This window comes from Grus americana, chromosome Z (assembly GCF_028858705.1).
Source record: "Grus americana isolate bGruAme1 chromosome Z, bGruAme1.mat, whole genome shotgun sequence".
Lineage (NCBI taxonomy): Eukaryota > Metazoa > Chordata > Aves > Gruiformes > Gruidae > Grus > Grus americana.
Genome location: NC_072891.1, coordinates 28325318 through 28338737, shown reverse-complemented (window position 1 = coordinate 28338737; position 13420 = coordinate 28325318). Strand labels below are relative to the sequence as shown.

General features: G+C 38.1%; 1 protein-coding gene across 2 annotated transcripts in view; it reads right to left on the bottom strand.

Moving 5' to 3' along the window:
- Positions 1 to 52: 52 nt before the first annotated feature.
- Positions 53 to 13420, bottom strand: part of FAM169A (family with sequence similarity 169 member A) — a 38082-nt gene continuing 24714 nt past the window's right edge. Inside the window, exons 7-13 of one of the 2 annotated variants that reach the window (XM_054811124.1) lie at positions 12966 to 13094; positions 12646 to 12755; positions 8835 to 8889; positions 8325 to 8463; positions 6028 to 6193; positions 5161 to 5367; positions 53 to 4403 (exon numbers count right to left, since the gene is read on the bottom strand). In XM_054811124.1, the coding sequence (XP_054667099.1) occupies positions 3864 to 4403; positions 5161 to 5367; positions 6028 to 6193; positions 8325 to 8463; positions 8835 to 8889; positions 12646 to 12755; positions 12966 to 13094 (1346 nt within the window). In that variant the 3' untranslated portion in view covers positions 53 to 3863. Of the gene's footprint in view, positions 4404 to 5160; positions 5368 to 6027; positions 6194 to 8324; positions 8464 to 8834; positions 8890 to 12645; positions 12759 to 12965; positions 13095 to 13420 lie in introns of both variants that reach the window. The other variant, XM_054811123.1, reaches the window with a different exon arrangement.

The following is a 13420-nucleotide window of genomic DNA, read 5'->3' as shown; positions in this document are numbered from 1 at the left end:
TTAATGTACCAGACAGTTGGGACTGCGTTACAGCATTTCTAGGTGGCTTGTCAGCAGTTAATAAGGTAGTTTGCTACAAAGTTTACATCTTGCATAGTTGGTATAAACAGCAGAATGCATGTAACATTCAGAGCAACCTATTCTACAGTTTGGTGGGTTTTTTTATAAAGTCTGATGCATAAGCTAATTAAGTACAGGAATTTGTTTTAATCGATGAAAGATTTTTCAATTAATAATCTCTGAGCTTTTAAAGCTCCTTAGTAGTAGAGACTGATTGTAAAATGATGCTAGTTCTAGTGAACTGAACCACTTCAAAATATGCCTTCTGTATAGCAGAAAGGACTCAAATACTAAAAAAGGAAAAAAATAGTCACAAAATATAAGTTTAATTACTACTTCAAAACATTTCAAAAGCAGCCAAGACAGTACTATAAAAAGGAAAAACTAATACTGTAACAAGACTTAAGTACAATACTCTAGAATAGCAACACATCTTTCTTGAGATTTACAAACAGGGTATCACTAGTTTAGAAAACATCTAACACCACATTTGTTAAATTTAGAAGTGTATCCTCTTGGAAATAAAATTCCAGAATGGGCACTTAAAGCAGAGAAGCTGAAACTTAGGCCTATTTGTTGCTATGTTTAACTTAGTAGTGTTGATGACAAATGATCAATTACCAATATCTACAAATGAAATGGTATAAAAAGCAACAAACCAAGGTCAGACATCATCTCAAATATTTCAGAAGTGCTTTTAACTTAAGACATGTATACATTTTCAGGTAAAGGGCTATGAAACATGAGAACAGCAAACAAGAATTCTGCATGAAATGAAAACAGACCAAAAGAGAATGTGGGAGAAGCAAAGCAAATCCTGTTAAAAATTAACAAACAATACAAGAGATATTTGAACAAATGTTGGATTCAAATACAAACCCAATTACATGTAAGGCTGAAGTCACATATTAGTGTTCTTTAAACTCCATTCCTAGACTAAATAGAGCTCAAAAATAATACTGCTTGCTTTCACTGTACACATGTAGTTCCACAATGTAACAGCATTTGGTACAAACTTGTATAAAGTTGATGTTTTAGTCATCAGTTGCTGGTGCAGTAAGATCTTAAGAATTCTTTAACTGTCTGTCTAATTACCATCAAATGCTTAACAGATCAAAAAATATCATCCAATCCTAAAACCCGCCCAAGGTAAAACACTTCAGTGAATACCTTTGTCAAACATGTTCCCTTGCATTAATGTAATAGAAGGTACAGACTATTAAACTACTGTTCTAATGGGCCAATCGGTACCTCAATAAAAACTATTATTTATTTAAAGTATTTTGACTTTGCTACTCTGTATTTACCACAAGATGACTGATGCCAAAGAAGGTGTTATAGAAATAAACTGTGCCCTTTAGTTCAAAGTACTGCTGCAATCACAGTTAGAACAATGTCCAGTTTTAAAGACTGTACTGGTTATCAGAATTGCTAATTGCACCTCAACTGCCCCCGTTTTGTTAGTAACAGTCTGGCCATCAGCTACTGTCTGGGGTACCTCAGATTTAGAGAGCTATCCGCTCAAGTATACTTGAAGATGTGAATGTAAGTTCAGTAATTAAAACCGTCTCACTGAAATGACTTCAGAAATCTGATTGTTCTCAGTAGAAACCAAGACTTAATCTAATAATCCTGTTGTAATATTTATGCATTCAAAATGCAAATGTCCTAAAAGAAAGATACTAATCGAAATAATTTCCAACTTAGCCATGAAAAGTAAAAGCCAGATGAGTGACATTTTAAGCCACCAGCCCTCACAAATCCCAAATTCTTAGCAGGGTAGTAAATGTGTTTTCTAGCCACTTTTTTTTTTACCACAATAAATCTTAGCATTAAGAGAGACGCCATACAGAAGATAACAGAAGTTTTGTCTCATGTGCTATATAGAAAATGCTTCATTAGTTTTGTAAGTGCTTAAGGTTCTCTTGAATATGTTTACAAACAATCATGAAAGTTCTTGAACATCTATCAGTCATGGGCTTCATAAGGAGTACCTGTATGTACATTGATAGGAAGTTACAGCTACCTGTAATGGTTAAAAGAAACCCAGATTTAACTCAGTAATACCATGCCCCCTGAATCTCAAGTTTAGGTAATACACATTTCTTTAAAATTGCCTTTTTTTTTTCTTCCATAAGCTGCTCTTAACAGATTAGAAAGGAGCATGGTACTTCATCAGCTGAAAGAAATAGTATTAATGTATCTAATACAGTTAAAATATCTTATAAATACAGTTAAACTGTATAAGCATACAATCCAAAACCAGATTCTTACATTAGCTTCATAGAGGGATAAAAATTAAGATAGCATTGCAATTATTCAAGTGAACTATGTACTCAGAAGTCCTGAACAGCAATTTCTAGATACCAGCAATTTTGAGACACTGTGGGATACTAGTTCACTTATCTTTAAAAAGGCATATATCAGGACAAAAAGCGGTGTGATTTCCTGTTCTTACAACCATCCTTCTGTCTTATTTCTGAGTTTTTAACCCATTACAAGAGGAACTTCACTTACTGAAAGAAACCTATAGCAAACTAAGGAGTAAGTTATTGTATGTGTGACAAATTAAGTTAAATGTATGGTTTGCCAGAACATCTGAAGGGAAACATGCATGAAAGGCCTGTTTTTATTTCTGTTTGCATACAGCAAAGTTTGGCTGCTGCTTTTAAGAAAAGCTGTGAACTGGGAAGCTATCATCAAGTTAGAAAAAGTGGGAATCAGCAGTATTTGCAAGCAATCACCTGCTAAGTCCTAAAGGCATAGAAGTTTGGCAAACAAGCATTTGCTGAAACACCCACTAATAGTCACACTAATGAATGTCACAACCACCTGAAATGCCAGCACTCACAACCTGGCAGGCACAACATTTTAGTAGCCCACAGCACTAGCCAAGCATTTGGAAAACACAAAGCACCACTTCCATTCAGACCAAAACGAGATCAAAAGTTGTCATATCCTTTTCCTGTAATGTAACAAGTAGTCAGGTATCCACTCAACACATGCAAGTAGTTAGGAAGGCAGTTTAAATGATTCCACATACGTACTGAGTCTACGCTCCGTATGTTCTGGAAAAACTCACACTTACCAAGATGCTCGCTTTGGAAACTACAAATAGTTTACGGCATAGGCATCTCTTAATATTCATGTAAAGAACATTATCAGAGTGCACTATGGTAGTAGATACTGCACTGACCATGTTTCTACTGACTTGGCTGTTTCAAGTGATTCTCTTGAAAGACAGATGCTGCTTATGTTGTTCTGATCTATTGAGTTACACTTTCTTGTGTATTCTGAGACGTAGAATTACAAAATCTTACGTTCTTTTAATCTCATCTGAGAAAAATCTATGGGGAGGAAGGATTTTTTTTCTTGTTCTGCCTCTCTCCACAGTCGAGAACACATAGTTATTTAAAAAAAATGCTAGAGTGATGTCTGGCCTCATGGAAGTCTATAGGAATTTAAGGGACCTTGATAGGGCCAGGATTTCACTCTGCATTTTTCTTCCACAACTGCCACCTCAAATATGCAAACTGTTCCGTTTGCCAGCACAACTGTATTTATTCAGCATGTATCCTTTATAAAAGGAGGAGACTGGCTGTTTACTTTTGTACTCTGATGAAGCTCAACATCTAGTGGTTAAAAATTCAGGAAAACTTGAGGAAAGGTGATGAATCCCAAGAGGAAGTCCAACCCAGAATTTTAAATGTGTGTCCTGTTTCCCATATGCTTTAGTTATACCCTAGTGTTTTACACAAAATAATAACTTTCTTATAAATAGATAAGCTAACAATATTTCATTTTTAAGCTGGCTTTCCTTTTTTCTTGGGTGGACCTTTGTAGCCTTTAGCCTTTCTTCGCAAGTTTCTCCGATCTACAATGGGTACCTCAATTTCTGCTTCCTCGGAGCTGCTGTCGCCAGCCCGCTCTGCTGTTGTCTGCGTGTACTGATCCACCTGCTCAAACTCTTCTGAGTGCTCTTCCAACTGGTTCTTCTGTCCTTCCTGTCCAGAAGGCTGCTGAAAAGAAACACCTTCGAGTTCAACCACTATCAAAGACCTCCTACTCAAGGTAGCAGGGGCCTCCTGTGAGTTGTGCCCTGCTTCCTCATTTTGATCTTTCAATGAGGAAGCTGTTTTGGACAATACATTGTCAGAAACAGGTTCTTCTGCTGCTTCAGCTACCATAGAGTTGGTCAGGCTGTTGTCAGCGGGCTCTTCCTTCGATGTCGAGACAGCTGCATTTTCAGTGATAGTCTTTTCGGGTTCTTCCTGTTCTTCAGTGCCCTCCTCTACTGATGTACTTTCTTCAGTCAGCATTTCTGAAACATTTGCATTTAGAACCTGTGGGGGGAGGGGAAGGGTGCCAAAACAACCAAAGGGACAATTAATTGAAGATACAAGAGGTTGAACAACTACTGCCATTGGCTAGCAACATCAGAGGGAGGGTATTTTGGCGTTCAGCAGTTTTTATAGCACACGTACAGTCAACAAACCAGTCCTTGCCTCCTTTTTGCACAAGGCTATTTTGTGAACTGTACTCATATCCAGAGTTGCTGTCCTCTAATTTCAGATTTAAATGACTCAAAGGATTATTCAGGTACAGTAAAAACATTCTGAAATTAATACTGGGAAAAAAAAAGTTTTTATTTTAGACACATACAATTACAATTTTGCTGGCATATAACAATGTGCTTTTGCACTATAAAAAACCCCAGTAAAATCTGTGTTCTAGAAGGGTATTTTACCAGTAATTAATTACTTGTACACTTCATCAGGACAAAATTACTAGACAATGTTAAGTATGTCCACATAATATTTTGGTGAGAAAGAACTCTTTCATTACTGCCAAGACAAACTGGAGCAACCTGTCTTTCTTTTTGGTATCGCATGCCTATATGCTCCACTTCTGCATATTAAAACAGAAATGTTAGTATATTCTGTTTATGGATTTACATCATCTGGCATAGTAACTGCTTCTCCCAAGAATTTCATATGATGGTAGGAGTTACTTCTATCTGTTACTTAACAAAATAAAAACCAGCAAGGTATGTACCCTCTGAAGGAAAGATGACTTTATGTTTTGTTTCAATTCTCTCACCTTCTCTGATACAATGTCTTCTGAAGGTTTTGCTGGAGGCTCAAGGATTAGCGGAACAAACAGCGTTAAGGGTTCTTCTCCCTGACTTTCAGACTGCAATTTTAATTCGCCACTTAGAACTTCATTCGCCATTTCCTCTTCAGCCATAAGTGAGGTCTTGCCAGTTTCTTCTGTTACCTCACCATTAAGAGGTTCTAATGGAGTTTCCTAAAAATCACATTTCTAAGTCAAGATTATGCCCAGCCATTGTTCCCCAACACCAGTGGGTTTAACTGTTATCTAAATTTGCAGCTTAATGTGAGAAGCATTAGCTTGGTATTGTCACCTGCACTAAATTTCTGACCACAACTTACCTGTTAGGAGCCAAGACAAGCAGCTTTAATGCATCTCACAACCATACGTGCTGCAGTCATTCCTTGAGCCCACTTTCTCTGTGATCAGTAAGAACATAAAACCCTGGAGGTATCACTAGGCACAAAGGGTACTCACAGATTTAAATTCAATCTGTTAATGAGTTGTAGATAAAAATTGGATTTGAACATCAAAGCAGGCAAGCTTTAAGTGGATAAGTAAAAAGAGCCACAGTAGTCACTGAAGCATACCAGCTATTGGCTTCTTCAAAGAAACTTTTTTTTTTTTTAAAGTACAAGATACTTACTGGATCAGATCTTGACCTTACTCCAGTGGTCTGGAATATTTGATTAGAAGAAATCAATTAAGAAAAGTAAGTTGGTACACCTACTTTTTTTCATTGGTATGAAAAAACAGAGTTGATAGTCAGATGGATCAAGGCAGCAAGGATCATATTTAACAGAAACCGTAGATGTATTCCAAACTTATCTGCTATCGCTATCACATTCAGCTCACCTCCTTCTCACTCCGTTTCTCAGGGGGTGACACATGTAGCTCCACTGCTGATACAGACTGGTTCTCATTTTCAACAACCATTTCCTCATCACTCTCAACAGTACTCTCCTCAGGTATTTCTAGTAAGTCTTCAGAGATTTCAGATGCATGGGCAGGAAGATCCAGCCTGCAACAGGATTAAGATATATCCTTTAATCTTTTAGATTAATAGATAATTTTGGTGATTTCAGCAGGGAAATTCTTTCAGGACCAATTATAAAGTGCTGTATAACATGCTTGTCATAGGAAATAAGAATCCAGAAAACTCGATACATCTAAAAATGGCTAACTCCTCATCAGGAAGAAAACATAAATTATGAAAAATTGCTTTGACAATTACAAAATGAAGACATCTATCTCACTTCCATTTTATGGGAAAAAACGTCAGAGATTTGTTTCAAGTCTGTTACTTTAAATTTAGAAAGCAATAATCAGTTACATATTTGGAAGCCACAAAGGGATGACAAAGGAAGCAATTTCTCCCACCCCCACTGTAGAAACAGTTTAAAATTATGGAGATGTAAAAGCAAATATGTTTGTATAATATTTGGATATACATACATTACAAAGACCATGACTGGAAAATAATTCAAGGCAATAAACACATTATGGCTGAAGGAGATTCAATCAGCTAGAGATTAAGTTAGCAAATAGCTAAAGATTAAGCTCTGATGCACTGTATAGGTAGTAACATTAACTCAAACATTCAGTTCTCATTTTTGCAATGATAAAACTTAGATGAACTAGAAGTATTACATACAAGCAAAGAAAAAAGTACATGCGATAGATTTGCAGGAGGCTGCTTCACAATCTCATAGTAAAGGCAGTTTTGGAGGGTTTTGTACCAGGTGCCAGTCTTGAGATGAAGGCACTCCATAGAATAAAGTCCCTGACAAAAGACCGCTGCATTTGCTTATGTGCCTGGAGAGAACCAAGCTGATATCCTGCCCTGTTGCCATCAGGTTTCCCCTTAGCTCTGCTCACAAATACCATGTCACACAGTTTGTTCAAAGGAGCAGTGGCACCTCATTGACTTCATTTTGCAAGGGCCAAAATCCTGACATTCAATAACAGACTAGTCCTTTCACATACCAACTAGACATTTATTAGTACTAACAGGGCAAAGAATTTCTCAACCAGTGGCAGCATCAAACCATGCCATTTGGCCTGTCAGAACCAGCTTAGGGCAGCAGAACAGTAGTGCTGTATCTGTAGTTCCACAGAGCAATTTAAACACAAAAATCAGACTGTATCTAGCTGAAGGCTTCAGCTTCACATGAAATAAAAACCCACCAAAAGCCCCCAAACACCCAACGAATTTTGTTTAAAGAAACCTAATGGAACAAGTTTGAGGGATTTTCTAGAAAGTCACCAGATGATCTTCAGTTCTTCAAAAGAGGTTTCTGGGCTTGCAGTGGGTTTTTTTTGGAAGACAATGAGAGACAGACATGGGATAGGCAGTGGCAGCGTGTGTCTATGCGCACACGTTTACTCACACACAGGAAGCGGGAGGAAGGAGCAATTTATTTATTTACAATAGCCACAGTTCTGCTTTCAGAATGTAAGCCAGTGCAAATTAGTACTTCAGGTCCTGTCTTGTACCACTTGCATGCCGTAACAATTCATACAATTCTGCACATCGCCACCCGACAATTATTACAAGGAATAACATCCTTTAAACTGGAGACAGCTTTTTTTTTTTCCAGGATGTAAGTTTGGATATGATGGTTTTAAAATTGAAATTTGTCTAAACAAATGGCTTTACTCTGAAGATGGGTGGCTCCCTATAACTGTTTGTTATTAAGTGACAAGGAGTAACCAGCTCCTAAACTAAACAGTCAGACTTCATTTTACTGCAATAAGCCACCATAACAAGAGGTCACGAAGGGACACCTCTCCAAAGATCACACCTAGCACTGTGGATATATGTCCAGTCATATTATTGCAAGAAACTATGCTGTATGAATATAGATGTTTTTACCTTCACGCAGACTCTAGAACACCCTCAGCCCTCACTGTTTTCTTACTGTTATTTCCAGCATCTGCCAAGCTTTCAGGGATGCTACATTTTGGTGCAATCACTTCACATGATGTTGCAATTTTCTTTCTCACATCAGGCTTCATTTTTAGTAACATTACAATCAAGCAAGTAAAGTAGGAATAAAGGAGAAGAAATATCAAGTAGCACAGAGACAGTGACCTACTTTGTGACTGCCCAAGCAAAAAATAAGAAATCAGTAAACTAGGGGCTCCTCTACCTGCTTTCTGACACATGAAGAGCATTTTCCACATCTCCTTGGGAAGATCCAGACTCAGATTCCTGGCTACATTTTCCTATCCTGGGACGTTTTAAATGACTGCTTCGTGTCCGAATGGCAATGAAAGTCACATGAAGGTCTTAGGGGAAAAAAAAAAAAAAAACAAAACCAACAAAAAAAAATAGATTGCATTTGCTCACTTGCATTTAAGATCTGCATACAGTTTTTCCCCCTAATATTTAATTAAAACAACTGAGTGCAAGTAAAACAGCATTTCATAGTGGTCCTTTTTTTCTAAACACAGATGCATAATATCTTTACCAAGACTCATAACAATTTTATTCAAAGTCCTCTAAAAGGTTTATGAGTTGAGCCTCAGCACCTTAGAAGGCAGCATATTTTTTATACACTTTGCAGATGAATATGCTAAGATTGGAAGCAGGAAAAAAGCCCACTAACCTATTAATCTACAGAAATCACAATACTGATGATAATCAAGGTTATGTTTACCTTCAGATGTGCTTGCATGGACATCTGTTGATCCTTTTCCTTTATGAGAGTCAGCCTGTGAAGCAAAAGCAAAGCTAATGTTATTCCAAAAACTTCTGAATTGATTGAAATACCTTCATCTCCCAGTCCACGGTTGCATCTTTCTAAAGCACTATGTTTTGGGGGTTTTTTAAATTATTTTTTATTACAAGGATGAGTATTTTTTTCTGCATTTTACTTTTGGCCTGAACATAGAAGATAAACATTATAAACAACACTACCAAGTTTTTTTCCTAAACATGCCATTTATAACAGGTGTCCACATAATTAAATGCTCGAAGTCTTTTTTTGTTTGTTTCCCTTTCTGTATAAACCCAAGGGATTACACTACAGTAGCTGACTAAATTTAACAGGAAAGTTTTAGTTTTAAATTTGCATTCTATTTTGAAGTCTTATTTTTATCATAGCATGCAACAAAAAATGGCAGCCCATGTAAAAGAAAAAGAGATCAGACAGGAAAAACCAGAACTTAGTGATTCAGCAGTAATGCAGGTTAGTCAGCACAAGAGGCTGCTTATGTCAGAGTTCCCTCTCCCTAGAGCTCTTTTGCCTCTTGTTCTTCCTTACCATCCCAGTATTTCCATTTTTTTCTGCAAATCAGCCAAGAACTGTGGTTGAGCACTTGATACTCTGAAGCGGGCACAAGCTGTACACATTAAAATAACGTTATGCACATTGCTCTTTCTTAGCTGCTGGAAGTAACCTATACCTGGCAATAACCAGCATCCCGGTTTTCTGCCGCCTTTCCAGCTTCACTTCCGGTACTACACAAGGCCAGCAAAGAGTGGCCACATCTACATTCTGCTGCTTGAAACAGTTTCAAGTGAGTTTTAAATACATAAAATTTTGTAGACCAATGACAAATTATTCTAGCATCAAAACAAACAAAATGGGGAGCATTAAGTGAAAGGTGAAAATGAAAGTTGGGGAATGTTTTTCTCCTCATTTGGGAGAAGGTGGGGTGTTTTATTTTGTTTGGTGGTCCAACAGTTCTCAAAGCATTGCAGAACTGCTTATAGATAGTGCAGATGCCAAGAAGAGAGCTGCCGGCAATTCTACTAAGCTATGAGGAGTTGGAGCACTTTGGTATGTACTGTCTTTCTCTTCTGGAAGAAGGCAAGAAATAAGGCTTGAGTTCTTAACTCACAGCAACAAAAATCGTAGGAACTACTATCCCTCTGCTATCTTCTCCAAGCATGTCTGTATAGCTCTACAAGCAAAGCATACATTTTAAGAATGTTTTGCTGATATGATCATTATTGGCATAGGAACCTAGAACTCAGTGATAATGCTCGCGGCACTGTTACAAATGAGAGACAATGAAGAACGGTTGCTTCTTGTCATTTAGAGACTAAAAACATCACTACTTTGCTGTCAGTTTTGCTTTGGGAAATGCTAATTTTCTCAACTGGGAAAAATAACATTTGACTTACATTTCAAATCTGAAGTTTAGATATTAATAGCTGAGAATATCAATTCAGCCATTATTTCCTATTTTTAATTAAAGCATTGACTTCTACAACAGCACAGTCATGTCAATACTACAGACAGTCCTGAAGCACACAAATCCATGCACACTGTATTTGGAGCTACCGGTTACTCTCAAGCACGTTATGTGTGGCCTCAGAATGTAGCAAAAGATAGGCCTATAATGAAGGCCTACTTATATGTGATAAGAAACTATTCATTGTTACTTTAGGTAGAAGGCTAACAATTCTTAGAATGAGCACCTGCTACACAGCATGAGAAAAAGGAGGAGCTACAAGACACTTCAAGGTCCTTACATACATACTTTTCAGAAAGGGAGGCCACTAATTGCCTCCAGCAGCATCCTTATCTTCCTGAGGCGTATAGCAAACAATTACCAGGACCAAAGTATTGAGAAACTAGGGGAAAGGTAATTTGGGCCAGGGTCCCCACAACCACCGACTCATAAGCCCCCTACCCAAATTATCCCACCTACTCAAAAGATAGAGGCGGAGAAAGGAACTGAGCATACGTTCTACTTTGCATACTAGGCAAAGAAATATGAACCAATTATTGTAATGGGGAGCGTACCACTTTGTAGTCTTTGTAATATTCATGTATAAATATGACAAGAGAACCAGTGTTAGGGGTGCCTGATTAGAGGAACTATCCTCCTGACACCCAGTGCTGCAATAAAGGAAATGCCTGCTTCTTAATGCTAAATTGGTGTTAAGGAGTTTTCTTTCATTCCCTAATTCCAGTGACAAGAACACAAATGAGATAGAGGAACAGCTTCATAATATTCAAGGACACAAAAATATTCATGACCATATATCTGTATGTAGCCAAAATCTGGTTGATATTTCCAATACGTACAAAGAAAGCTGCAGTCCTATACTGACAACGTACAACTCTGAATGCAAACTGAACACCTTCCGTTGTACTGAACTATGATGTGAATGTGCACTTCTATAAACACTTTTCCTCATTCTCTCCACTCTTACGATGACTCTACTGTTCAACAACCTTGTAGACAGTTTAACCTCAGAGCCTGTTGAGATACTCTCCCTTCTCTACGTTGCTAGCAAACAGCTCAAATTACAGACCCTGACAGCTGTGGCACAGACCCTCTACATTCATGGAGACCCCCCCCCCCCCCCATACCCCCCTCCCCCCCAAAAAAATTGGTATTTTTAACCCCAGCTTAGTCATCAGTGGGAAGAATAATATCCACCCAAAAAGCAGCAAAAGTATTTGTCTTTTATATAGAAGTGCGGACTTGAGCCAATTCAATTATAGTAAGATGGACAAAAAGCATTTCTTACACTTGTTTTTTTAGTAACAAAGTGTATTGGGTCTGGCTGAGATAGAGTTAATCTTCCCCACAGCAGCCCTCGTAGTGCTGTGCTGTGTATTGGTAGCTAGCAAAGTGTTGATAAGACGCCAGTGATTTGGCTCCTGCTGAGCAGTGCCGGCACACATCAAGGCTGTCTCTCCAACATTTACCCCCCACCTCAGCAGTAGGCTTGGGGGTGGGCAAGATCTTGGTAGGGGACAAAGACAGGACAGCTGACCCAAACTGACCAAGGGATATTCCATACCATATGATGTCTGCTCAGCAGTAAGAAGCTGAGAGATAGGGGGAGGAATGGGGTGGGGGCATTTTTTTTTTTTTTTTTTAAACATTTGTCTTCCAGAGCAACCAGTATGCATACTGAAGCCCTGCTTCCCAGGAATTGGCAGGACATCACCTGCTGATGGGAAGTAGAGAATAATCTTGCTTTTTGCTTTGCTTCTATGTGCAGCCTTTTCCTTTTGCTACATTAAACTGCCTTTATCTTGACCCAGGAGTTTGGGGTTGTTTCTTCCATCTTATTTTCCTCCCCTCCCTGCCTTGCTGAGGAGGGGAGTGATAGAGTGGCTTGGTGGACACCTGGTGTCCAGCTGAGGTTAAACCACCACACAAAACAATCAAAAAAGAGGTATCACCTTCTGGGGTAAAAGCCATGGGTTCTGTCAAACTGGCTGCCACTTAAAATAAAGAGATACAGCAAGTACAAGCTCTCCGCATAACCCAGGACTGTTCTTTAAGAACTCGAAACATAAGTATCAAACAAATATAACATACAATTGATCAAACATACTAATCGGTTGAAATGCTTCATTTCTTAAGTTCAGAAATGTTTACTGAACATAAAGAATAGATAATTAAAGTCAGAAGAATAGGACAAGATACATTATGAGCACAGAAAACTTAAAAGCTCTCAAGCCTTTTTAATATACGGATAACAGTTTGTGTACGTACACTTAGCTGTGTTTCTAGCTCAGTCTTCTGCCCACTTGCTTCAGATACTGCTCCAGATTGCCGCAAATTATCCTCTGCTTGGACATTCTTATTTTCTTTCTGTGAGGCCTCTGCTGTTAAGATTTAAAAGAGGAAACAGGGAAATAGAAAATCATAGTAACTTTACATAGCAATCTAATATGATATCACAGATCTCAGGACAAATAAAATCTTTCTGCCAGCTTCCATGGCCAGTGTTCACAGAAGTCACTGCTGTATTTGTAGAGTGTTTGTTCAACTTTTACAAAGTGTCAGAAAACAACAAAACAAAGCATCCATACCTGCAATTTTGAGCTTTTCCCTCTGCAACACAGATATAATGGGTTTTCTCTGGAACCAATGTCCTGCTCCCTCCACTTCCCACAAAAGGTTGTGATCCCCAGGGTACTTCTCAAGATACCGCTTACAAGCTGAACAAACATAAGAACAAATACTGTATTATATATACTGTATACCTAGCTGTACCTCAGTTTTTAAAAAGTTTAGCTGAAATCAAATCAATTTGCAATCTTCCATCATATACATAAACCACCACAGAAAGAACTGTTCAACAAAACAGTTGAGTCTGAGAAACATAATATTGCTTTACTCTACCCATCCTTCTCAATAAATCCCTTCTTCAGGTTTAAAGACTTTCCATTATTCTCTTAAACTGCAAACAAAGATGGATGGGTTCTTCTTCTTCTCTAAGCATCCACTTGAGTTTTACAACTTCACTGGTCACTGTCCCTGCCAA